Below are 24,911 nucleotides of genomic sequence, written 5' to 3' on the forward strand. Positions count from 1 at the left end.
TTTATATGGCCATGGAGGTTGCCCCAGAAGCTGTCCCAGTCTGCAGAGGGGTAATGCTTCCCCATGGTGATTCTCACCACCTTTGTGAGATTGACAGTGCCCCGGAGTGGGGTATGGTTCCCGCTCTTGCTGTGGAGATGAGGAATCAAACAGCACAAGGGACACACCTGTATCAGTGTGTAAGCACACATTCACAAGCAGTTTATTATAGTAAAACAGTAATTTTTTATTAGGAAGATACATTTCACAATAATTTAAAATGACCAGTATCCATTTGGTGTTCACTATGTCCCTAGAATTATGTGTAGTGGGTTTTTTTTTCTATTTCATGAGAACTTTCCCATTTTATGCTCATAACTGCCCTGTGTTGTAAATGCTATTATTATCTCTGTTTCATGGATGTGGAAACCAAGTACAGAAAGGTTAATTATGTTGCCTGATACGAAACCAATCATTAGTATTGGTCAGAACCAAATCCAGGAAAGCTAAATCTAAAGCTGTTGACCACAGGATACAACACGGCAGTCAGAGGGAGCCTTCCTCAGTCGGCCTCAGATCATGTAGTTCTTCTGGTCCCTGAGTCTCTGAGAGTAAGAGGCAAGTCTCTGCCATGCTCCCGGGCCCCACAAAACCAGGCTGTCATTAACTCTTGACCACGTTCTTTGATCACACCATGCAGTAACTCAAGCCCATGGACCTCATGCTCTTTCTTGAACAAGCCCGGCACAGTCCTACCTCAGGGCCTTTCCACCGGCTATTGTCTCTGCCTGGGAACTTCAAGATATGAGCGTGGCTCACTCCCTTACATCCTTAAAGCCTTTGCTAAAATATCACCTTCTCCGTGAGACCAATACTCATCATCCTATTCTTTCCTTCCCTGCTATCACACTCCCCTTACCATGCTCTATTTCTTCCCAGCGCTCATCATCTGTTAATACATTGTATAATTCAGCTGTGTGTTATGGGTATTATTCATCAGCTCCCCCACCGAACCCTGCTGGAAGATAAGCTCATACAAGGGAGCTGTTTCCTGTCTATTCTGTTCATTAGTGTATTCCAAGCACTTTATGGGCCTGGTATACAGTATGCCTTAAAAAAAATTTTTTTTTTTGACATTTACTCATTTTTGAGAGACAGAGGGAGACAGAGCATGAACAGGGGAGAGGCAGACAGAGAGGGAGACACAGAATCCGAAGCAGGCTCCAGGCTCTGAGCTGTCAGCACAGAGCCTGACACAGGGCTTGAACCCACGAACTGTGAGATCATGACCTGAGCTGAAGTCAGACGCATAACCAACTGAGTCACCCAGGTGCCCCACACAGTATGCCTTTAATAAATAATATTGCACTAACACTAAACAAGTTGTATGCTGTTTCACATTGAAAAGGCCAGACAATTGTCTCACGTTTTGCTCGCAATTATGATCTTTTTATTTCTCAGAGAACTTTGATGCTTCTGGGTCCTCATTCTCTTAATACAGCAGTTAAGACCATGGTAGACATACTTGGGCCAGTGGGCTAACATGGGCCCTCTGTTTGTTTTCTAAACAAAGCTTTATTGGAACACAGCCACGCTCATTTGTTTACAGTCTGTGGGTCCTTCTACACCACAATGGCAGAGTTGAGTATCTGTGACAGATACTGCGTAGGGTGCAAAACGTAAGATATTTACTGTGTGGCCCTTGATAGGAAAATGTTTGCCAAACTCTGGTCAAGACCATCTTGATTCCAGTCCTAAATCTGTCACTTATTAGCATATGTCTTTGGCCAAGTTGTTTAATCTTTCTGGGGTTTGGAGTTCTCATCTGCAAAATGGGGATAAAAAATAGTACTGGCTCAGGGGTGGTTGTTAAGATTAAAGGAGTTAATGTTTGTGCAGTGTTTAGACCAGTGCCCGGCACAGACAGGTGCTTAAATGTCAGCTGTATCATCCTCCTTCTCATCAGCCACGTGGCCTGGGGAAATTTGCCTCATCTCTCTGATTCCATGATTCATCTCACCTCATTTGCATTTTTTTGTAAAGAAAAGAGGAACAAACCACCTCACCGGGTTGTCATGAGGATGGATGAAACAGAGGCTGTGAAGAGCAAGGTCAGCACTTAGCACAAACCCAGAGACACCTCCTTCCTACCCACCCACCCACCCCTGTTTCCCACCTCTCCGGCACCCCTCCCCAGGTATGTAAAGAAAACCCTGAGAACGTGGCAGAGGCCATGTTTACATTGACCTAAATGTGAGGCTAGTTCAAGACTAAACACTTCCTTGCCCGTGTGCAAATGCATCTTACTTGACCCAGAGAGGGAGAAGGCCCCATCTGAGCACATGCAAATCCCTTACAGGAAAGGTTAACATTTGCTGCACATTCACTGGGTCAAGCATTATCTTGAAAGCAATATAGGCATTGTGCCATCGGGCCTGTGAAGTGAGTGCAATTTTTATTCCCATTGAACCGTTAAGACAAAGTCAGGCATGGAGAGATTAAGTAACTAAAGCCAAGGTCACAAACTAGTAAGAGATGGACCTGGTATTAGTACTCTGGCAATTCAATTTCATACTAACTCATCCCCATTCCCCACTGTGAACGAATAAACCATGTAATGCTTATAGATTCAAGCAATCAAGGAATGGAGGGCAGAGCTGGAGGCCAGAGGGGCTCCCTTCCAGGAGTCTTTTGCAGAAAGGACTAAGGGGCTTCTTGAGAAGAACAGAGGCTTCAAAAAAGTCAGAAGAAACCAATAGAGTTGGTCCAGAGACAAAGGGCTCCCACCAAGACAGAGTGTGGTACACATCAGGACAGAGGGAATTCTTCATTCCCTAGAGTGACTTTTCGTGGCTTAGAACAACCATGAAGGCCCTACCTGGCATAGGGGAGATGATGGTGATACATAGACACACAGCCTCCAGGGAGCTGTGAACAGAAGGTTACCTCCTACCACAGCCCAGGACCCCTACCCCAACTACAGCCACATCCTGTGGTCGCTGTGGGGAGCAACAGAACGGAAGGTGCTACTTGGCTCACAGCATATTTGAGTTAACACTGGAAACCCTGTGAAATCACAGGGAAGTTTGTGGGTCATGTCACTGCAGCCAGAACGTGCTGAGCCAGAACGTGTTGCTTTGTTGTTTTTGCTTAGTCCCCTGGCATCTTCCAGGGTGGAGGGTCTAGGGAAGGGCCAGTTCTACAAGCTGGAACCGGGAAGTGTGTAGACAACGATGGGGTGAGACTTGTGTGTGTCACACCTACGGGCAGTTTCTCCTGACTGAGTCACCAAGGACAGAAGAGCCATTGGCAACCTCCTCACCTCAGATCATGGTGAGACCCTCCAAAGCAGGTCCAGGTGCTTTGTTCATCTGTACTTCTGAGGCCTCCAAGAGTCTAGGACTCACCTCCCACAGATTGTGTGGTTTGGCCATTGCTGGACCTCTGTCCACAGAACAGCTAGGACGTGAACCAGATTCTGTAGCTGAAAATTGGAAATAAGCCAATTGTGGAAAGGAAAAGCCAACAGGTCAGGAAGAGTACTGGTCTGGCCCCATCTTTGCTTTCTGGGCCATAGCCTCCTCCTGCCCAGCCAAAGCACAGGCTCTGGGTGCAAGGCTATGACCCCACAGAGAGGCCACTCTTGGCCAGGCTGGATTGGACAGTCTTTCCTCCGCGGGGTTTTTTTTGTTTTTTGTCTCCTTCCACAGAGGACCTGGACCAGTGAGCATCCATAGCAGAATTAGACAAGGCCAGGCCAACTGCCTTGGGGCTCCCCCAGAGGAGGCCTCAAGCCTTCCTTGGCTCTGACTGTGACACTTAGCACTGATGGAGTAGAATCATCTCCTTTCAAAACGCCTCAAGAACCAGGGACTACTTCTTTTTTTAATATCTACATGCTGCTGTGGCCGAGGTCAAAGAGGTTGTTGCCTGTTTTCTCCTCTTGGATTTTGATGGTCTCCTGTCTCACATTATACACTGTATGTTAGCTAACTTGACAATAAATTATTTTTTAAAAAAGCAGAACTCTGGGGCGCCTGGGTGGCTCAGTTGGTTAAGCGGCCGACTTTGGCTCAGGTCGTGATCTCGCGGTCTGTGAGTTCGAGCCCCGCGTTGGGCACTGTGCTGACAGCTTGGAGCCTGGAGCCTGCTTGTTTCTGTGTCTCCCTCTCTCTCTGCCCCTCCCCCATTCACGCTCTGTCTCTCTCTGCCTTTCAAAAATGAATAAATGTTAAAAAAATTAAAAAAAAAAAGCAGAACTCTGTGTAGCTGCATATGTAAATAAAAACAAAACAATAGGCAGAAAAAATATATAACAGTTATTATATAAGTGTTTACATATTTGTCTTTTCTAATTTATTATTATTATTATTATCATTATATCTAACTGTGGTAAAATACACTTAACAAATTTATCATCTTGACCATTTTTAAGTTTACAGCCACGTATGGATCTTTTACATCTTTTGTTAAATCTCTCCTAAGTATTTTATTATAAATGGAATTGCTTTTTTATTTCATTTTCTAACAGCTTGCTGTCACCATATAAAAAAATACAGTGAGTTCAAGGATAATAAAAATAAACGTAGTAATATTTTGCAATCATCATAGTAATGACTGATTCAGGCAAAAATCATCAACAAGAGTTAAAACCTTTAAGCAAATGTTTGATAAGCACAAGATGTACATTGCCTTAAAGAATCTCCTCACAGACTACCTATCAATTACAAAAGGAAAATTGGTGGGGCGCCTGGGTGGCTCAGTCAATTGAACGTCTGACTTCGGCTCGGGTCATGATCCCGCGGTTTGTGAGTTTGGGCCCCATGTCGAGCTATGTGCTGATAGCTCAGAGCCTGGAGCCTGCTTCAGACTCTGTGTCTCCCTCTCTCTCTGTCCCTCCTCAGCTCACACTCTGTGTGTGTCTCTCTCTCAAAAAATAAATATTTTAGGGGCGCCTGGGTGGCTCAGTTGGTTAAGCATCCGACTTCGGCTCAGGTCACGATCTCACGGTCCGTGAGTTCGAGCCCCGCGTCAGGCTCTGTGCTGACTGCTCAGAGCCTGGAGCCTGTTTCAGATTCTGTGTCTCCCTCTCTCTCTGCCCCCCCTGTTCATGCTCTGTCTCTCTGTCTCAAAATAATAACGTAAAAAATAAAAAAATTTAAAAATGATAAATTTAAAAAATCTTAACAAAGAAAATTGGATTTGCAGTGAGAACTAGCAACCTCACCTCTCTCTCTGCCCCCCCTGTTCATGCTCTGTCTCTCTCTGTCTCAAAAATAAATAAACGTTAAAAAAAATTAAAAAAAATATTTTAAAAAATGAATAAATAATTTAAAAAAATCTTTAAACAAAAGAAAAATTGGGAATTTTGCAGTGGAGAAACCTAGCCAACCTCACCTTAACCAAGTGGCCAAAATTTCATTTACCAGTAAGGGCACAAGCCAACACAAGGCATCTCCTTACAGATGATACACTGAGAAGGACACGTGATCTCTTCTGGAATGTTCCTGCCAACCGTGCATAAGCTGAATCTAATCATGAGGAAATGCCAGACAATCCCAACTTGAGGGACAGTCACAAACTAACAGCCCCTTATTCTTCAACGGTGAATGAACAATGACAACAGGGATGGAGAAAGAGTAGGTTGACTCAGAAAATATCTCAGAAGTACATCCTCTGAAGGGTCCTCTTCTATATGTAGCATGTGCTACCATGTATGTGGAAAAAGTACACATTCAGAGGCCTGTTTGTGTCCTAAATTTCTCTCCAAAGATAGTCTGCAAACTGGAAAAAGTCAATTAAATTATCTCTAGGCAAAAAAGAAAATGAGAAAATGGGTTGGGAGGCAGAACTGATTTTCACTTTGTTCCCTTCATCCTACCTGAATTTTTTAAAAAAATCATGCAAGTGTGTTATTTATTTAAAGTTTGCTTTTTTGCTTAACTTCAAAGGTGGTTCTCAAACATAATATTGCGAAAGAAACCAAGCACAAAAAGAAGGCATGCTGCATTGTTTCATTTACATAATTCAAAACTGAGGAAAACCAATCCATGGTGTTGGACATCAGGCTAGGGGTTAGCCACACGCTGAGGTAGAAATAGTGGCTGCAAGGAGCAAGGGCTGCTTCTGGCTGCTTATGTGTATAATCGGAAAATTCCGCAAACTATATCCTGATGAGCTGTGCAGTGTCCTCTGTGTATGTTATACTGCAATTTTTTAAAGAAAGTTTGTTATTTGTTTAAGAAATACCGTTAGGGGCTCCTGGGTGGCTCAGTGGATTATTCATCTGGCTCTTGGTTTCTGCTCAGGTCATCATCTCAGTGTTCGTGAGATTGAACCCCGCGTTGGGCTCTGCGCTGACAGCACGGAGCCTGCTTGGAATGTTTTCTCCGCCCCCCCCCCCCCCCCGTCCCTTCCCCCCACTCAAAGTAAATAAATAAACATTAAAAAATGCAATTAACTTTCCTATATTAACACGGTATCCTGCCACCTTACACTTATTAGTTCTGGTAGTTGTTCTGTAGATTTCTCAGGATTTTCCATACAATCATATCGTCTGCAAATAGGGACAGCTTTCCTTATTTTCGGGTCTTCATTCCTTGGATATTTTAATTTAATTTATTTTTAATTTAAATGGCTAGGATCTCTGGTAAAATGTTGAATACAACCATCCTTGACTGATTACCGATCTCAGGAAAAAACATCCAGTCTCTCACCATTAAGTGTGAGCTGTAGATTTGTGTGTGTGTGTGTGTGTGTGTGTGTGTGTGTGTGTAGATGCCCTTTTAGATACTGAAAAAGTTTTTTCTGTTCCTGGTGGACTGAGAGTGTATATCATGAGTAGGGGTTAACTTTAACCTAATGTTTTCTCTGTAGCCATTGAAATAATCATATGGCATTTCTCCTTTATTCTGTTAAGATGGTTCTGTTTTACAATTCTTGCCCACTAATTCTGACATCTAGATCATTTCAGGGTTGGTCGTCATTGCCATAATTCTTGACACAGGAGCACACATTCTTTGTTCCTCGTAACTTTGAATTGTTCCCTGGGCATTATAAACGTTATATATTATAACGCTCTATATCTGTTACACTCCTTTGAAGAAATTTATATTTCTGCTCTACCATGCAGTAACTTCATTAGACTCAAAATACAAACCCTGTCCCTCAAGTGGCAGGAAATATGTCAGATCAGTTCCTTTACCTTTAGCTGGGCTTCTAGGCATAGCTCGAGGGTCAGCCAGGGATTTGGGCACTTTTTACACTGAATTTTGAGCTCTCCCTCACTGCCTCTCTCCTTTTTTTTTTTTTTAAGTGTTTATTTATTTTTGAGAGAGAGAGAGAGCACAAGCAGAGAAGGGGGCAGAGGAAGGGCAGAGAGAAAGAGGGGGACGCAATCTGAAGCAGGCTCCAGATTCTGAGCTGTCAGCACAGAGCCCAACACAAGGCTCAAACCCACAAAACATGAGATCATGACCTGAGCCGAAGTCGGATGCTTAACCTACTGAGCCACCCAGATGCCCCTGCCTCTCTCCTTCTAAGATTACCCCCTTACTTTCCAGTGCTGTGGTTGTCCCAGATCTGTCCCCTGGTTCTTCAAGGAGGACTTTAGGGTTTAGCTTTAGTTGTCTTATGCTGTGCGGCTTAAGCCTGCCATCAGAATAAAAATTGGACATATTTTTCCAAGTAGCTACTCCCCTGCAGAATGTGCTTGCATGTGTTTGCTTATGCTTGGTCACCAATGCATTCTGGGTCCCTCCCCATTTCCCACCAGCTCTTGTAGTTGGTTTTGTGAAAGTCTTGGTCCAATCAGAGCCTACTCAGTGACACTGAAAGAAACTCATGCCTTTTAGTTCTAAGGATGTCTCCTGTAATTAGCACATTGCAGTATTTCTTTTTCTAGTCTGGTAACCTTCTTTTAACTGGAAAGTTAATTTAAATTGACTAATTACTGAAATATGTCAATTTATTTCTACCATCCTTTTGTTTTCTTTCTTTCTCTTCCTTTCTTTCTTTCTTTCTTTCTTTCTTTCTTTCTTTCTTTCTTTCTTTCTTTCTCTTGTTTCTTTTTCTCCTTCATTTAGTGCCTTCATCTGGATGAGTGAGGTTTTGTTTCTCCTTTGTTCATCCTTCCCTCAACTTTGGAAGTTACATCCTCTATGTTAATTTGATAGTTACTCCAGCTATTTTAAAAATCTTTCCTGACCCAACTAAATACAAAGCTAATCAGTGTTTTTAGCTGGAGAAATGTGCCATAGTGAGGATGCCCACAGGGTGAGGGTGGTGACCACGTTTGGGGTTATCTGATTTTTCCTTCTTTCGTGTTCACTGAGTTTTGTAATGAGTGCACAGTGGGACTCTGTCATTCAGCTTGTAATGGTTAAGGGTCAAGAAAGAGCAGAACTCAAAGTTGGTGCCTGCCTCATCCTACAAAGCACACACTGACTACCTCCTTGGACACCAAGATGCCTGGAGTGAGTTTGGCATCCAAAGTCCAATCTTCACTAGTTGATATCAAACTCAGAAACAAGAGGCCAGATGCAGAAATCTGAGACCACCCTTCCCTTTCTCTGTCCTCAGCCTTTAGACCCATGATTACTTGCCTTCAGTCCGGTGATAAAGGAAGTAGATCCCACGAGGACGTGCTTTGTCTGGTCTGCAATGGGAAGTTTCGCACTGAGTCAGTCTCCTTGCTGAGTTCATCACCTGAAACACAGGCATAGATGGAGATTGAGCAGTTGAGGGGAAGGGATGGGCTCTCTCAGCCTGTCTCTGAATCCATCTGAAGCTCAATCTCTTGTCCTCATTTCTGTCTCTCTGCCTCCCTCTCCTACCACTGATCCTTGAAGTCATGAAGCTTATCTCTTCTCCCTGCATTCTGGGGTCATGACTTCCTAAAATAACCAATCCCATGGTCTCTCATCTGAGACTTAGTCTTCACTATCCTGTATCTTTCCCAACATTAGTCAGCCTCCTCAGCTTGTAGCCAGACTGGACTGAGACTCAAGGATGTCACCCACTACCATATATCTCACTCTGTATGAACCAGCACAGTGATGCAACCAGAGGTCACAGCTGGGTTAAATATTTCCCATCAGGAAACTACCTTTCTTTTCTATAGGAATTGGACCTTCTAGAGAAGAAACATGGAGCAGAGATTTCCTGAAAACAAATGGGCACGTCCAGAACCATTTGACTTCCCAGTAAGAAAGCTCCTCTATTTGCAAAGAAATAGAAGTACCACAGGACAGGATTTGGTACACAATGACCATATTTTGGTTTTGGTTTTGAGTTTTTTGCAAGTGTCCATATTTACTTTATGCACACATCATATCGTCACCTCTTGAGTCTCTGTTCAAGCAAGAGTCTGGCCAGGCCACCCCTATCAGGTCTCAAGACCATCCAACTGAGGACATTCCCTCAGGGGACACTCAGGTCTTGGCAGAGCTGGGCTTTTTGTTTTAATAATAAATAAAAACTCAACTCTAACAATATATATATCCTAACTGGGGAGAGATTAAATTTTCTAACAATGGAACGCAAAATTCCCAAATGGAAAATGTTCAGAGTGATCCAGCTACATCCCACCCCCGGGTCTGGCCTCAAAGAAGGCCATTCCTGGGCAGCTAGCCTTCTGGTCCCCTAGCTCTGGGCCCCTTCCCTCTCAACTGTTGCTGGTCCCAGATGGGAAAAGGGCAGAGTTTGGTTTTTGGTCAGAGGCCAAGAGTGACTGAAGTAAAGAAAATGAAGGACTGATATTAACTTGCTCTGCACAGAGGACCAGCAAAGGTGGCTCAGACGTAAATAGCATTTGGGTTAAAACTACATCATTAGCTGAATAGATAAAAAAGATGTCACACACACACACACACACACACACGCACACACACACTCTGGAGTATTACTCGGCAATCAAAAAGAATGAAATCTTGCCATTTGCAACAATGTGGATGGAACTAGAGTGTATTATACTAAGCGTAGTAAGTCAGTCATAGAAAGATAAATATCACATGATTTCACTCATATGTGGAATCTAAGAAACAAAACAGATGAACATAGGGGAAAGGAAGGAAAACAAGATAAAAAAGAGAGGGAGGCAAACTATAAGAGACTCCTAAATACAGAGAACAAACTGAGGGTTGTTGGAAGGGAGGGGAGGGGGGATGGGCTAAATGGGCGATGGGCATTAAGGAGGGCACTGTAGGGATGAACACTGGATGTTATATGTAAGTGATGAATCATTGGTTTCTACTCGTGAAACTATTATTACACTACATGTTAACTAACTTGGATTTAAATAAAATTTAAAAAAATACTATGCCATTAGCCAATTTAGTTCTCACATCTTTCACTCTCTTGGGCAGATCCCTGAGCCCAGCCAGCAATGAGAAGCCCTCTGGAGCTGGACTTGTGGATCTGGTCTGGATACTTTGTTCTCTAAAGCCTCCTCTCCACCATCTTATAGCAAGAAGGGAAAAAAGAAAAGCATCTTTCCTGTTTGGAAGTGCAAAGCTCAGATCGCAAGCTGTTTCCTGGCCCAAGTTATCAATACAATCTGTCCTCTGGGGATATCTCAGCCCCACTTAGGGCTTTGTAGTGGAGGGGAAGAAGGTGCCCATCAAGCTATCATTTAACCTCAGAAGGAACAATACCACTGAACTTCAAATGTCAGCTTCAAAGGCTCACTGAAACTCCTGTTATTCATTCCCTCAAGGAGGGAAATGCCCAAGGAAATTCTCTCATTGCAGAACTACCCTAATTATGATGCATACACTAAATTAGACTAAGAAACACAAAATTATCCATGCAAATTTAATAGTACCAAACATGCACTCCTTTAATTGAGCTGAGTCAATTGAAGAGTCAAATCAGCACCTAAAATTTAGTATTCGATTTTGATGAGAATTTGCCTCTAAATCATATCTGGCAGTTACTAAGCCCAATTGCCTAAAGGGCACTTGAGTGTGTTTAAAACTAGACAAAATAAAAAGACAACAAAAAGGATGCAGAAGAATCCCATTATTCATATAATGATTCGAAGATTGTACAAAAACAGAAATTATGGACCAGCTGGGTCTTCTATAGGAGCCAAGCCTTCCAAAAGAGCATATGGTTGCACTCTCTGGTCTATTGAGAGAACCCACAAACAAGTCTCAAAGGAATTCAGAAACAGCAAAGCATTCTTGATGCTGGAACATCCATGGAAGTTCATGGCAGAAAGAACCGGGACATGGTGATACACAGCTTCTATCTGCGGTCGCAGATGCATGCAGACACCCGTGTGCACCATGGAGAGGGACAGAGAGGGATGCCACTTGTTTCTCAAGCACTGACAAACATACCTAAGGGTCAGAAGAAGGAATCTAGAGCCAGGGCTCCTCCCACTCTATAGATTCAGGTTTAGTTTAGCAATTATTATGCTACAGTTACCATGATTCGATTACACTCTCCAGACTGGAGAAACTCAGGGAAGGGCAAATTGCCTACAGGTAGGATGCAGGCAGGGCAGTGCAGCCCTAGATTTCATCTTGCCCAGACAGGGCCTCCTCTGATCGGCTGAATCACCAAGGCTGGTCTCCAATAGTATCCACCTTATTCTAAACCAGGAGAGGGACATCTCTGGGTTCCTTTCTTTGAGAAAGCAGGATGAGGCACTCTGGACAGGATCAAGTACTTACTCATTCATTGGCTCAAGGGCCTCTGAAGGCCCGAGAATGACCTGTCCAGGTGCCCTGAGCTATTTGGGCATCCACAGAAGGGTCAGGGGATGGAAGTTCTAGTTCATCATTGACTTTGTCACCAAGAAAGACAAGGATTGAGGCAGAAACTCCAACATCCAGGTGAAAATGAATGTGAAAAATGAGCTTGATGTGCTCAAGTGTATTCACCAGAGGTTTGGTTTTCCTCTCTGGAGAAAAGAGGAAAGATGCCATTTTTGTGATTTAGATAAACCCTCCTGGATTTCCTATATTTATCTCCTTAAAAGGGAATCAGTTCCCATTCCCAGTGAAAAAAGAAAGACATTTCCAGATGAGTAAAACAAGGGCACAGCATCATACTATTTTAATTCATTTTAATTTTTATCATTGTAATATACACATTATTTTTAAAAGGCAGATAGAGGGGTGCCTGGTGGCTCAGTCAGTTAAACATGCGACTCTTGATTTTGGCTCAGGTCATGATGCACAGTCACAGGATTGAGCCCCACTTTGGGAGCAGAACCGGCTTAGGATTCTCGGTCTCCCTCGCTCTCTGCCCCTCTGTGCCCCTCAAAATAAGTAAATAAACATTTCAAAAAGGCTAGATAGAATTTTTTAAATGCATAACTATAAACAACAGAATCTTGCCCCACACCATCTTCCTTCTCTTAGCCCAATCTTCAGATCTTTTCAGGAAAGGTATTCTCTATGCTTTCGCAGGAATCCCCATGCCCCTCTCCAGGGCTAAGCCCCCATCCTATGACTCCTGGGTCTTTCTTCTCCTTGGTCTATTTGCTTTTCAACCCATTTATAAGTGGCCATCTAATCATCTAGGTATAAATGTCAAAATATTTCATTTTTTTATTTTCCTTTAGAGCAGTCACTTCTTTAGATTTTGCAGTATTCACTCCACTTTCCCACCTGATTATCAGGCCCCCTAACAATACCCAGTCAGGGTGTCCTAACTTTCTCGTCATTTTTCTCAGAATGGTAGGGGAAGAGGAGATGATGTTTTGGTTTTGGAACCCTTTTACCAGGCTTAGGGCCAAAACGCTGCAAGCAAAGAGCAAAAATAGGAAAGTCACAGCCCCCTCTGTGGGGCACTGGCTTTGGATCTGCAGGGAAGGTGTTCCCACACTCTTGGGTGTAGTCTGGTTTCATCAGATTTCAGTAGGTGGGGTGTGTGTGGCTGTTGGGGAGGATATGACTATTGGTGTCACCCTGCCTCTACCCACTGTTAAGCACTGTCCGAAGGACTTAAGTAACTCCCAGGCTCAAACTCTTTTTGGGATTCAGCATCTCATCACTTGACCCATTGCTCCCTTAGAGAAAAATCTCATGGTTCCAAGCCTTCTGCCAACCCCATCTTCTTTACATGAGTCTTGAGGACGTCTGGGATTATCTTCCACCCTCCTATATATCCCAAAGTTCTGAGCTGGGGTGGCAGTTTCCACCAACTGCTTCTGAAGAATATTACCCCACGGTCCCTTCAAGCTCTGCTGGCATAGGGAATGCTAGAAGAGTCTCTGTCTTCACAAATCTCTAGAAAAGCCCACACTTTCCAGGCACTGGGAACTGAAAAGAGATTACCGGGAAAAGCTATAAACTAGAGTCTCAGTCTTGGAGAAAGTGCCTCTGTCTTCTGTAATCCTAACAGAGGGATTTTCAATCTGTTTTTAAGGACCAGGATGCTCACAGGAGTGACCTTCCCTGGACTCTGAGAAGCTGGGGACCTGTCAGGTGGAGGTGCTCCTCACCAGAATTCCTTCATTCAGCCTGAGGAAGTATTCTCCCTGACACCAGGGAGCTTCCATGTTCAGATAGAACAGGGTCCAGGCACCTGACTCAGGACAGTTCCACAAAATGTTTCTGTCATTTCACCTCTATAAGGATGCTTTCTTCAATTCAGTTGGTTCCCAGTGGAAAGTAGGCAAATAGCAACTGAGCCACACTATCCCTTTTTCTAATAAGTAGGGTGACCACATCATTTATCACAAAACATGGCACTTTTGAAAGGGAAAGGCGGTGGTACTGGCGATTACACCAGGACAGTAGGTGTGCACTAGGACGTATGGTCTTGCCTCCACTTGGGTAGCGGGGGGGAGGGAGGGAGGGAGAGCAGAGAACAGGTGTGTGATGGCAGGAGACATCAGGAGTGAGGAAGAACTGTTCTCCCTCTTTGGTGGATTACATCAGAGGAGAAAGAGAGGTTAAAGAAGGCAACAGAAGTAGTATTCACAAAGCTGAAGGACTCTGTGGACACGGGAGCTCCTTTTTCCATGACGTTCCATGACGTAGGAACAGGAAGGTAGGTTTTATTCTAAATGAGGCCAATCTCACGAAGGAGGGCAGGCTGCCTGGGAAGGAAGGCAGGTCTTCAATCATTCATTCACTAATTAATTTATTAGCAATGTATTTATTCAACATATATTTATTAAACACAAACACTGTGCTAGGGACTGGGGATATAGTGGTAAACTAGACAAACGTTACTTCCCTGCAATCAAGGACTGTAATGTACGTAAGGAGGAAGTAGAGATAAAGAAAGATAAATTGTGTGAAGGATAAACAGTCAAAAACGAGAGATAGAAAATTCAGGAGGTAGAAGAAGGGGCTTACTTCAGACATGGTGGTCAAGGAAGGCTTCTCTGAGAAGGTGACATATAAAGAAGTGACTTGAAGGAGCCAGAAAGGCAGAGAATCAGAGTAAAACGATACAGGTATAGGGATGTGCATGAGCACATCATATGCAAAGGTCCCGAGGCTGTAAAGAATTTGGCAGGTTCAAGGAACTGAAAGATTGGCATGACTGAGAATAGAGATGGAAAGAGAATTACCTGGAAGAGGGGTTGGACATGGGGGTCAGGCCATCCAGGCAACGCTGAAAATATGGTAGGGAATTTGCATTTCCTTATAAGTGCAAATGGAAGCATTGAAGGGGTAAACATTGAAACTACATAGCTTAGATTTCCATTTATGGAGATAACCCTGTCCAGCTTGTGGAGACCAGACTGAATGGGCAGAGGGAGGAGCAGGCAGAACTCACGAGTCAGGAGTCTGATTTATAGCACCAGTGAGCTATCGCTGCTACTTGGTATGGAGTGGTGAGTGGCAGAGAAGTTGAAGAGAGACGGGTGTACTGGAGATGTCTTTTGAAGGTAGCCTTCTTTGGAGACAGACTTCATGAATTAGAGGTAGGGTTCCAAGGAAAGGAGGAATCAAGGACGGCTCCTAGGTTTCTGTCTTGAGTAACTGAGAAGGAGAAGATGGGTGTGGGAATAGGCATGTCTGAGTCCTTCAAAATTCCTATGGTGTAATCCTAATGCCCAGTGTGATCAGATTAAGAGGTGGGGCCTTTGGGAGGTGATTAGATCATGAGGGCAGCGCCCTCATGAATGAGACCAATAGCCATTTAAGAGAGGCCTAGGAGACCTTCCTCTCCCCTTCTACCATGTGAGGACACAATGAGAAGTCTGCAACCTGCCAAGGGCCCTCACCTGACTGTGCTGGCATCCTCATATCAGACTTCCAGCCTCCAGAGCTGCGAGACATCATGTTTGTTAAGCCTCCTAGTCTATGGAATTTTGTTACAGTAGCCCAAATAGACTAAAACCTCCCTGGAACTAAGAGAGCCAGTAAAATATCTGAGAACACCTCTTGGCTCCTTCTATGGTTCCTCCCCCTCCCCCTCCCCCTCCTCCTTCTTCTCCCCCTCCCCCTCCCTCCTCCTCCTCCTTCACCACCACCACTTCCTCACCTCCTCTTTCAGAGAGAAGAGTGTAGGCGGGCTGGCCATCTACCCCCTGCTCATGTCCAGTGCTCTTGGGATTTCTGAGAAGCTAATATTTATAAGCACAGCCTAGGGTTACATTGTTTTTGTTTCATCACTATCTACTATTCTTTCTACACATTCAGCTACCTACAGAACTCACATTCCTCGCATTACCCTTCTCAGAAAACTTGCTTACTATATGTCCATTTCATTGCTGCCACAAGTCTCTCATAGTCATCCCTGGGGTCATCTGGTGCTGCGTCCTGACCTTGTCAGAGAAAAAAACCAAAACACTGGATTCCCCTGGTGTCCTTTTCCTGTGCCCCCAAATGGTTTATGAGTGCATGAATGTGCGTTGGTGAGGGTTTGGACAAAATCCAAGAAGAAGATGCCAATGGGCATTGGCTGGAGGCTCTCTGGGAAGCTCTGGGCTGTGCTTTGTTTCTATATCCACCCTCTCCTGAGAGGATATCCTGACATCATTACAGTCCCCCAAGGTCAGACTGGCACAGGAGGAGGAAAAGTTGAGACAGGGAAGCTCCTAGTCAGCCTTTCTGTGCTGTCCTTCCCCACCTTCTCTGAGGAGCTTTGATGTTCCTCGTGCCCTTATTGCAGTTAGGGCTGTCTCTGCCTTGATCGAGCAAACTCCACTCTGACACACTTGAGTATCAATGGAAGACGTTAGTACATGCAGTGAGAATTCATTTGTTTCAACAACTGCCATGTAGGAGGCAAGATCTGGCACCCAAGGAGTATAGGGTTCTCAAAGATACAATCTCTGCCTTCTAATGTACCTAGAATTTGGCTGAAAAGAGAGAAAAGAGGCCAAGACAAGGAAAAAAACTCCAGCATGAGTCTAACAAAAGAAATGTCTCAGGATAAGGTAAAGTGCTATAGACCTCAGAGAAGAGAAGATGTTGTATTTCGTTGGGAGAATGAGGAGTGGCTTCTGAACACTTTAGACAGACGTAGGATGTTAGGAAGACATAAGGGGCGGATAAGATACACAGTGATGACAGTGCTTGAGATGTTTGCAAAAGCACGCGCAGAGGCACGGAGGGAAGAAATCCAATGCGTTGGGAATAGGTGGTAGACGAAAGAAGCTCGCTTTGACCGAATCTGCCTTACCCTGGGTTTACACCAGAAAGCAGGACCTGAGAGAAGGGCTTGCATTCCGATAATGAGAAGTGACCCCAGGGAACAGGATTGGGGCCTGAAGAAACTGAAGCAGGGAAATGAGGCAAGCCAATGCAAGGCTATGTTCTTGAGCTCAGCACTGCCATGGGCGACAATGACTCAATCCCACTGGGACCCTCCAAGGTACTGTGCAGGTAGAATGCATCTCAGAATTGTACACTTGAATGGTCACAGCAAGTAGCATGTTCCCATCTACTCCCACCCCCTCCCCACGACGGTCAAGGGTTCCTTGTGGAGCTGCTCCCTCTTACTTCCAAGCGTGTACATGTGTGAGTGCCAAGTGGGTTCCTACAAGTCTTTCCCCATGGTGTCCTAGGAGCCTCCGAGCAGAGAGAGACAGATGCTTGGTGTAGCTGAGATAACACGCTGTCAGGTTATTTATACCTTCTCCGAGCTGGTTGCACAGCATTGACTGGAGTAAGAGGCATGCCACCAGGATGTAAGAGGGGATTCAAGGATTAGCTCAGAACCATGGGCAGTTTGTTTTTTGGTTTTTGTTTGTTTGTTTGTTTGTTTGTCTTTGAGAGAAAGACAGAGAGCAAGCAGGGGAGACACAGAGAGAGAGGGAGACAGAATCCCAACCAGGCTCTGCACTGCTAGAGCATAGCCCGACACGGGGCTCGAACTTGTGAACTGTAAGATCATGACCAAAACCAAGAGTCAGACACTTAACTGAGCCACCCAGGCACCCTTGTTAAGTGATTCTTTGAAATACTGGTTGATTTAAATTCACTACGGTAAATAATTAATCTTAATCAAAGTATGTATTACATGTCAAATTATTGACTAATGATATTATGAATCTGTTATGATGATCAAGACATTTAAATTTTTTATTTCACCTTTATCTGTTTTCTTTTTAAAAGCGAACTTTTAATGGAAGCATACATATGTACACACAGAAAAGTGGCTACATCATAAATGTACAGCTCACAGCTTCCCATTCATTTGTATTTCACATTTATCCTTAGATTCCTCTTTGGTGGGCGGCCTGGCTGGCTCAGTTTGAAGAGTACGTGACTCTTGATCTCAGGGTCATGAGTTCGAGTCCCACATGGGGAGTAAAGATTACTTAACTAGAAACTTTAGATTCATCTTTGGGAATACATATCATAATACATGCAGAGAATTAACAAATAATACTCTTTTATTGATAGGGTTGTATGAACAAAAATGTTTGGAACTCGCATCTCTAGGCCATAGGTTGTCAGAAGGAATAGGTATAGAGAGGGGTGTGCGTAAGAAGCATTTGGGATGTTGACTTAACTGGACTTGGCAACTAAGTGGATAGTGGGACAAGATCAGGAAAGAATAAAAAGTGATTCAGGTTTCATACTGGGGTGATGTTCATATGAGGAAACATGGTGCACAAATGGCCGTCTAGAGGAAAAGGTAGTTTTGGGTGACGAGAATGAGGTGGGGCTACGGATGGGCATCAGTGCATGTTAGTCTATGAAGATGACCTACTATGTCTCTGAATGGAAGATTCTCTGATTGCTTGATCCTCTTTCCTGGAATCAGTTACCCACAGCCCAGGCTGAATTTAGTCCTGAGGCTCTAGATAGAAGTTAGTGATGTAATCTTTGCCCCTCTCCTTGGTGAGAATGACAGGCTGTCCTGCTATTTTGGAAGTCGCTATGAACCAGTCAGGGTAGGAGACGGACTGAAAAGTGGAGGTGGAGCCCTCCTTATTATGGAAAAAGAGAAAAGGCTTCTGTGCTTTCTTCTTGTTGTGTACATCCATGATATTTTTCTCCTAGGATTAGGAAAAAGGTTTATTAGAGAGGATTACTGAGAGAAAGGGTCTAAACTAACATAGCCCTTGAGAGTGACCGCTTTCCCCAAAGGGAGGGCCAGGGGCCAGGGACACAACCAGATGAAAGGACACAAGGTGTCAGAAGAGGCAACCCACTGGCTCCTAATAGCTTGGCTCTACCCCAGGATCCCATGATACAAGGTGCTTCTGATTCTCTGAGACAGCTCTGTCTTCCCTGAGAACAGAGAGAGGTTTAAGTCTCTTTTGTGGGTGCTCTTGGTGGGCACCCACCCACAGGTGTGGGCGTCTCACAAGATTCTCAGCCTCCGAGTGGGTTTAGATCTTAAAGCTTTCATCATAACCAAAAAGATTTGCTTCATAACTATAAATGCTACCTTCAGGACAGGAACCATAGGCATATAATCCACAAAATCCAGACTAACAATCTCCCCCTTGTCTCCTCTGTCGTACAGTGGCCTTTGTTTAAGTGCGAGCAGCCCAGTATCGTGGGGGATTTCTGGGAGGTAGTTAAAGAAAACTGAGAATGGAGAAACCACCATTCTTTGGCCTTTCTGAAGCATTCTCGTGGGTGTATTCTCTGGTTTTTGGAGAATGTTTTCACATTAAAATGAGTGTTAACACCCACACCAAAAACAGCATTTATTGACTTGGGGGACAGCCAAGAATTGAACAATCCAGGATTGAAAAAATGTTATTTTTGTTCAGTGATACGTTAAATGAAATAAAATGTACATCTCACAGTGCTTCTCTCATTAGCTGTACAACCACTCACCTTAAGCTGTAAAGTTGGCTGGCCCTGAATTTCTGCACAGAAAAGACAAAGATGGTTGTTCTTGATTCCCAAGTAAACTGGATTGCCTTTTCCTGCATCATGGAATTCTTTGTCCATACATGTCATTAAATCAAGACTGACTGGAAACACAAGGAAAAATGGAAACGGGTGTCAGGCTCCAGGAGCAGAAAGGACAGTCCTTCTGACCTGACATTACTCCTCCCAGTGAGGGGGACACTGAGCAGCCAGGACTCCCCCAGAAGCCTCTTCCTATTCATCACGTAGCTGAGACCCTACATCATTATCTGAAGCCCATTTCTTTCACTTAATATCAGAACCCCAGATGTTACCAGGGCACACTGCATCCCCAAAATAAAAATAAAATTCCCCACCACATTTGCAGCTAAATTTTATCATATGCTGAACTTGTAGCCCACTAGATAAACATGGAAGTGTTGTGTGGGGCTTCTAAGAATGTTCTTTAAAAGGAGTTGACTCATCTGGGAGAAGCTCCTTTCTTACACGTTGTGTCTTCTTACTGCCTGCCTCAAATATGTGGATGATGGTTGAGGAGAACTTGAGCTTGGTAAAGCAGAAAGCTAGAATACTTGGACCATGGGAGCATCATGGTGCCACCATACCAACCTCAGCCTGCCTGCTCGGGCTTCTTTTTCATGAGAAAGAAATAAACTTTTTTTTTTTTTTAAAGTAAACTTCTTAGTTAAGTCCCAGTTATGTGGGTTTCTTGTCACTATCAGCTAAATTTAATTCCCAACTAATTTAGCCCAGGAGCCTGGGTGTTCTGCTTCTATCCTTCTGGGCAGCGGGCTGAGAGTTCTCCAGTCAACACTCTTTATTGAATGCCGACTCGGGACAAGGATGCATGTGAGCACACAGAGATTTAGATGAGGATAAGAGAGACATTGTCATTCCCCCTATGGAAGATGAGACCAAAAGATGTAAGCAGAGAAATGACAGAACCACAATAAATTGCAAGATCTGCTTTGAGGGAAGAACCAAAGCCTGAGACAGTAGGAGACCAAATTTACATAGAAGAGTCAAGAAAGACCTCTCTGTAGAGGTAAAATGCAAACCAAGATCTGAAAGTTAAGAGGAAACTAGTATATGAAGACATGGGAATAGGATGATGGAGGGGGTCTGGAGGGAGAGTGTTATGGAGAAAGGATGGGTAAAGGCCCCTGTGTAGCTCTGAAAGAAGACTGGTGTCCCTGAGGTGTCCCCACTAGCCCCCACTTCCCACCCCTAAAACACAAACACATAGGAAAGACACTGTTCAATTAACATAGTCCAAATGGTCACTCTTAATGCTTTGTAGAGAGTGGATGAGAGGCTACACAAATGAGGTGGGAAGGAGGGCAGTGAGAAGACAATGGTAGTGGTCCAGGTGAGACATGATATTATCTTAGAAATAAGTCATATTTTGCACACAGACTCATCAGTCTTTGCTGTTGGACTGGACAGAGATTGAATCACGGATGTCTCTTGCATTTCTCGCTGGAGGAAACAGGTAATGGTAGTGCCACTAATGGAGATAGGGAAGACTGGGCTGATCAGCAGTTTTGAGAGGTCAGGTCCATAGTTCTGCTTGGGATAGATGGAGTTAGAGATGTCTGAGAGGATATCAAGAGGACATGGGTAAATTTTTCAGAGGGTCTTCTGGTTGGAAGCATAAATGCCAGAGTGATAGAGGCATTGGATCCATAAATCCAAGAGACCAGCTCCCAATCCCTTCAGTGGGGTTGCACAATGATTGCAGACTGAGATCTGAGGACCTCCAGTATTTGTAGATTGTACAGAAAAAGTCGAGTCAGAAAGGAGAATGCCAAAGAGAAGCCAGTGAACCACAAGGGAATGTTCCTACAGAAGGAGAAGATGGAGGGTGTTCAAGAAAGAAAGAATTACCAATTATGCTGACTGCAGCTGAGGAACCAAATAATGTGAGGACAGAGAGTGTATCTGGTGACCTTGGGAAGAGGAACTTGAGAGAACAGTTCAGAAGTCATGTTGTTTGATGCAAACATGAGCAGAAGGTAAAGTAGAGACAAGTTATGTAGCCAGCTCTTCCATGAAGTTTGGCTATGACTGGTACATAGAACTGTATTGAGACTAGCATATGGGAAAAAAGAGTGGAAGTAGGAATGGAATGTGGGGATCAAGAGAAGGTGGAATTTCTATTAAACTTAGCAATATTATATTAGAGTACATATACCAGTGATGGAAAGGATCCAGTAGATAGACAAAGGTGGAATATACAGGGAAGAGAAGAATTAAATCAAACATTGAAGTCCTAGAAGAGGGAAAGAAGCTGAGATAGATTGACTTTTGATGGGAGGAAGGAATATCCCCAATATTAGAAGAGAGGACACCGAATTAGGAAAGTGTATAGTGGAAAGATGATCAAGTTTGATTCTGAGGACATAGGTAGCAATGGTTGAAATTTAAAGGAGAAAAACTCCAATAAGAAGGTCAAATACTGTTTGAGTGGACAATCCCTCCTTATCTGAAGACATTTTCTCTTGGTAAGAAGGGCTGCCAACCCCTCATCCCCTCATTTCTAGGTGCAGGGTTTCCTCTGTGGAAGGGAACTATCTTGTCCTTGCTTGCCCTTCCTGTGGACATTGGTCCCAGAAGCAGGACAGGCCGAAGGCATGTAAGCTCATGCAAGCTCAGCCCCATCTCCAGTGGAACTGGTGCCCCTTTAAGAAGAAAAAGTGGCTTTGATTGTCACTCACCAGGACTGACATTGTTGTTAAAAGGAGTTGTTATTAAAGAATTTCCATTCAGGACCCACACCATCTGTAGAGAATCATGAACACCAAAGATTCTGGAATAGTCTACCGCTGCCAGAAGACAGAAAAGCACAAAACACATATAAGGTTATTATAAACTTCAGGACTCTAGCTGCATCCTGGTCATAATGACTTCTGAATCCTTAGGGGTAGGCTCACTGCTCAGAGAAAGAGTGGCTATAAGGAGAAAGGGAGGGGAAATAAGCCAGGAGCTGGTTTGTGGATCAAAGAATCTGTAAGAATCTACCTGCATTTATACTCCCCAAGAGATTTTCAAGGTTTGTCTTTTTTCTAGGGATATCAGTGACTTGTCTGTTTCTAATTTATACTCTCTGGGTAGTAACAAAGCCAAAAATATTTAAGTTTGTCATCAGTTTCTTGTTTTTTTTCTTTATGCTGTTTAACAAAGTAAATAAATTCCAAATATACATAATAAGAAAAGATCTAAATGCTCTGAGATTTTCAAATGCACGTTTTATGATCTGAGTATATTAGCAAGAGCAAATGCATCTGTAGCTAAGTAAATGATAGGGGCCCTTGTACTGTATTATCTTTGGTGAGGCAGGATGGAGATATTTCCAAGCTGGTTTGTGATTCACCACTCACCTTGGGGGATGGCCATGTTGGCTTCAGAGCTTCCTGTGAAGAAGACAAGGTAAATCAGACGATGGAGAGGAGGTTGTCAGCAGCAGGTCTTGTGGAAAAGGGAAGAAGAAAACATGTCATCCTGTTCTCTCCCCTTCCCAACCCCAGAATTTTGTGTAAAAATGCTTCTAAGAAAGCTGCCTCCAAGCTCCTGTCCCAGATGCACATCTGAGACTAAGGAGGGGGTTTTCCAAGGCCAGAAAACCCCAAATGGAAACTCCCATCTCTATCATGACTGGTAGTCCTGGTTCTTCAGACTACAGTGGCCTTGGGATGCCCTCCATCCATCACATCTGTGATTGTTAGGAGGTTCCAGAGCACCACCTCGGGCACTGTTCAGTGCACCAAGTCTCTGGATTCAAAGGAAGGGAGAGGAGAGTGTGCATCTATCTCCATTCTAGCCTCCCACATATCTAGTGAGTCACCACTTATCCTGTCTTCAAGTCACTTATCCTGGCTACTAAATAACTGTCAGAAAATCGGCCTCTCTGACCCCCATCTTCCCCCATTCTTCATCCAAAGAGGCATCCCTAAGGATCTTGCACACGGACATCCACAAGTTCCATTAGGTATTTTGATTGTCAGGAGTCATCTGTTCCTGGGCTTCTGGTTAGGGCACCAGGACAGTTCCCTAAGAAGGTCACAAGCTCCCCCACAGTGAGAGCCAGTTGTTCATATCCCTCCCTGCCTCAGGATCCTCAGTGCCCGATTCAACAGTTATCCATGGACAGGAAGTAAGCAAATCATCACCTGTACTCTTGGAAGTAGCCCTAGCTCCTCCAGTATCCTGTGCCTTCCACCAAGGTCCCCCAAGGCTCCCCAAGGACAGCAGTGAAAGAAGTCCATCATGGACTCTAGATCACTGCCCTAGATTGGTGGGGAGGGGAGTCTACCTACCAGATGCTCCAGTACTCTGAGCTAGTAGATGCACATTAGGTCTTCCCCAAAGGAAAGCTTAGACACATGGCTTCTGAGCTCAAATTACCTTTGTCCAAGAGATGCTTTTTCCCCTGGATCCAAAGTAAAGGTTCTAGCTGTATCCAAGGGCTCTGGAAAGCTGTCTAGGACTCCCCAGAAGCAAGAGAAGATCAAAGATCAGCAGGTTTCATGGCTTCAGACTACACCTGTAATCTGTTATTATGGACTATGGCTTCTTCCAGACTTAGGTGCTCTGACTGAATCCAACAGGTTCCAAGCTTTTTATACACACAGGGAAGGAAGGAGGTTCTACCTCACTTGAGTTGGGACTGCCTGACGCTGAATATTTTCTGGTTCCTGGTGCAGAGATTCAGTGAGTCTTTATGTAAATGTCAACCAAGTATGACTGTGACTTGCCCATTCACCCTGAAAAAGTAGGGCATGCTAAGTAAGCTCTTAACAGCAACAACCAGGAAATATAGTCATCAACACTGAGTTTGAGGGAAGAAACATTATGGGACTGCCCCAGGGCTGATGACTGGATTCTTTTGCCACAAAATGACACACTGGAATGTTATTCCTAGGAGTGGAAGCCCCCAGTAGGTTCAAGGTAGGAAGTAGACTAAGGAAGGAATGGGTCCCCTAAGACCTGTGGAGCTTGCAACTACTCCTGGTTCACAATCACCATATTCTCTACCAATCTCAGACCAGGTAAAAACACCCCAGTGTATGCTTCTCTAGCTTTTCAGAGCCTGTATGCATGCTGCTTCTCCACTCAAGGGAGCCTCCCCTGGGCAAGGCCAGCTCCTGGGCACCCTGCCCATCATGGACTATAGGTCACTGACCTAGATTAGTGGGGCAGGGAGTATGCCTCCCAGATGCTCCAGTGCTCTAATCTAGCAAACACACATTAGGAACACACATTAGGTTTTCCCTGAAGGAAAGCTTAGACAATGCTGTAGATACCCTGCCCCAATCCCTTCAGCCCAACTGAGTTCACCATCACTGTGGCAGTTTCTAGCACCTGTCTGCTTCACACCTCAAGGGTATTTATTTCAATAGCAACCTCAACCAATGGGGGAAGGGACTGGTGGGTTAATATCTTAGCCTCCCTAGCTTCTGAAACAATGCTAGGGTTTCTCAGGGAGAAAACAGACTAAGACAGTAGTTTAGTATTCAAGAGCCAGAGACTCGTATTCAAAAGATGTATGTTCACAATTAGGCTTTGCAACTTTTGGACTTGTGTCCTTGGCACAATCCTTTCACATCTCTGATCCCAAGATGACTGTTATATGAATGCATTGTACCTTGCTGGATTATTGTGTTGGTTAAAGAAGAGTAT

The 24,911-nt window shown here is 44.1% G+C and overlaps 1 protein-coding gene across 3 annotated transcripts; it reads right to left on the reverse strand.

Annotated features, from left to right (window-relative positions):
* Window positions 1-5,285: 5,285 nt before the first annotated feature.
* On the reverse strand, window positions 5,286-23,775 carry LOC106978164 (interleukin 36 beta). Of its 3 annotated transcripts, none has more exons than XR_008289456.1 (5): window positions 22,613-23,611; window positions 21,950-22,057; window positions 19,197-19,336; window positions 18,115-18,403; window positions 5,286-8,685 (listed from the first exon to the last, which is right to left on the reverse strand). XR_008289456.1 is itself a non-coding variant. In XM_015075813.3 (5 exons), exons 2-5 carry the CDS (start codon window positions 22,626-22,628, stop codon window positions 18,191-18,193), a joined length of 477 nt encoding a protein of 158 aa, XP_014931299.1. In that variant the 5' UTR covers window positions 22,629-22,700; window positions 23,637-23,775; the 3' UTR covers window positions 17,777-18,190. The 3 variants fall into 3 exon arrangements, 2 of the variants coding, with proteins under 2 accessions (XP_014931299.1, XP_026889557.1); XM_015075813.3 differs by lacking the exon at window positions 5,286-8,685 and adding an exon at window positions 23,637-23,775 and having other exon boundaries at window positions 17,777-18,403; window positions 22,613-22,700; XM_027033756.2 differs by lacking the exon at window positions 5,286-8,685 and adding an exon at window positions 23,637-23,694 and having other exon boundaries at window positions 17,777-18,403; window positions 22,613-22,645.
* Between the last annotated feature and the right edge of the window lie 1,136 nt (window positions 23,776-24,911).

This window comes from Acinonyx jubatus, chromosome A3 (assembly GCF_027475565.1).
Source record: "Acinonyx jubatus isolate Ajub_Pintada_27869175 chromosome A3, VMU_Ajub_asm_v1.0, whole genome shotgun sequence".
Classification (NCBI taxonomy): domain Eukaryota; kingdom Metazoa; phylum Chordata; class Mammalia; order Carnivora; family Felidae; genus Acinonyx; species Acinonyx jubatus.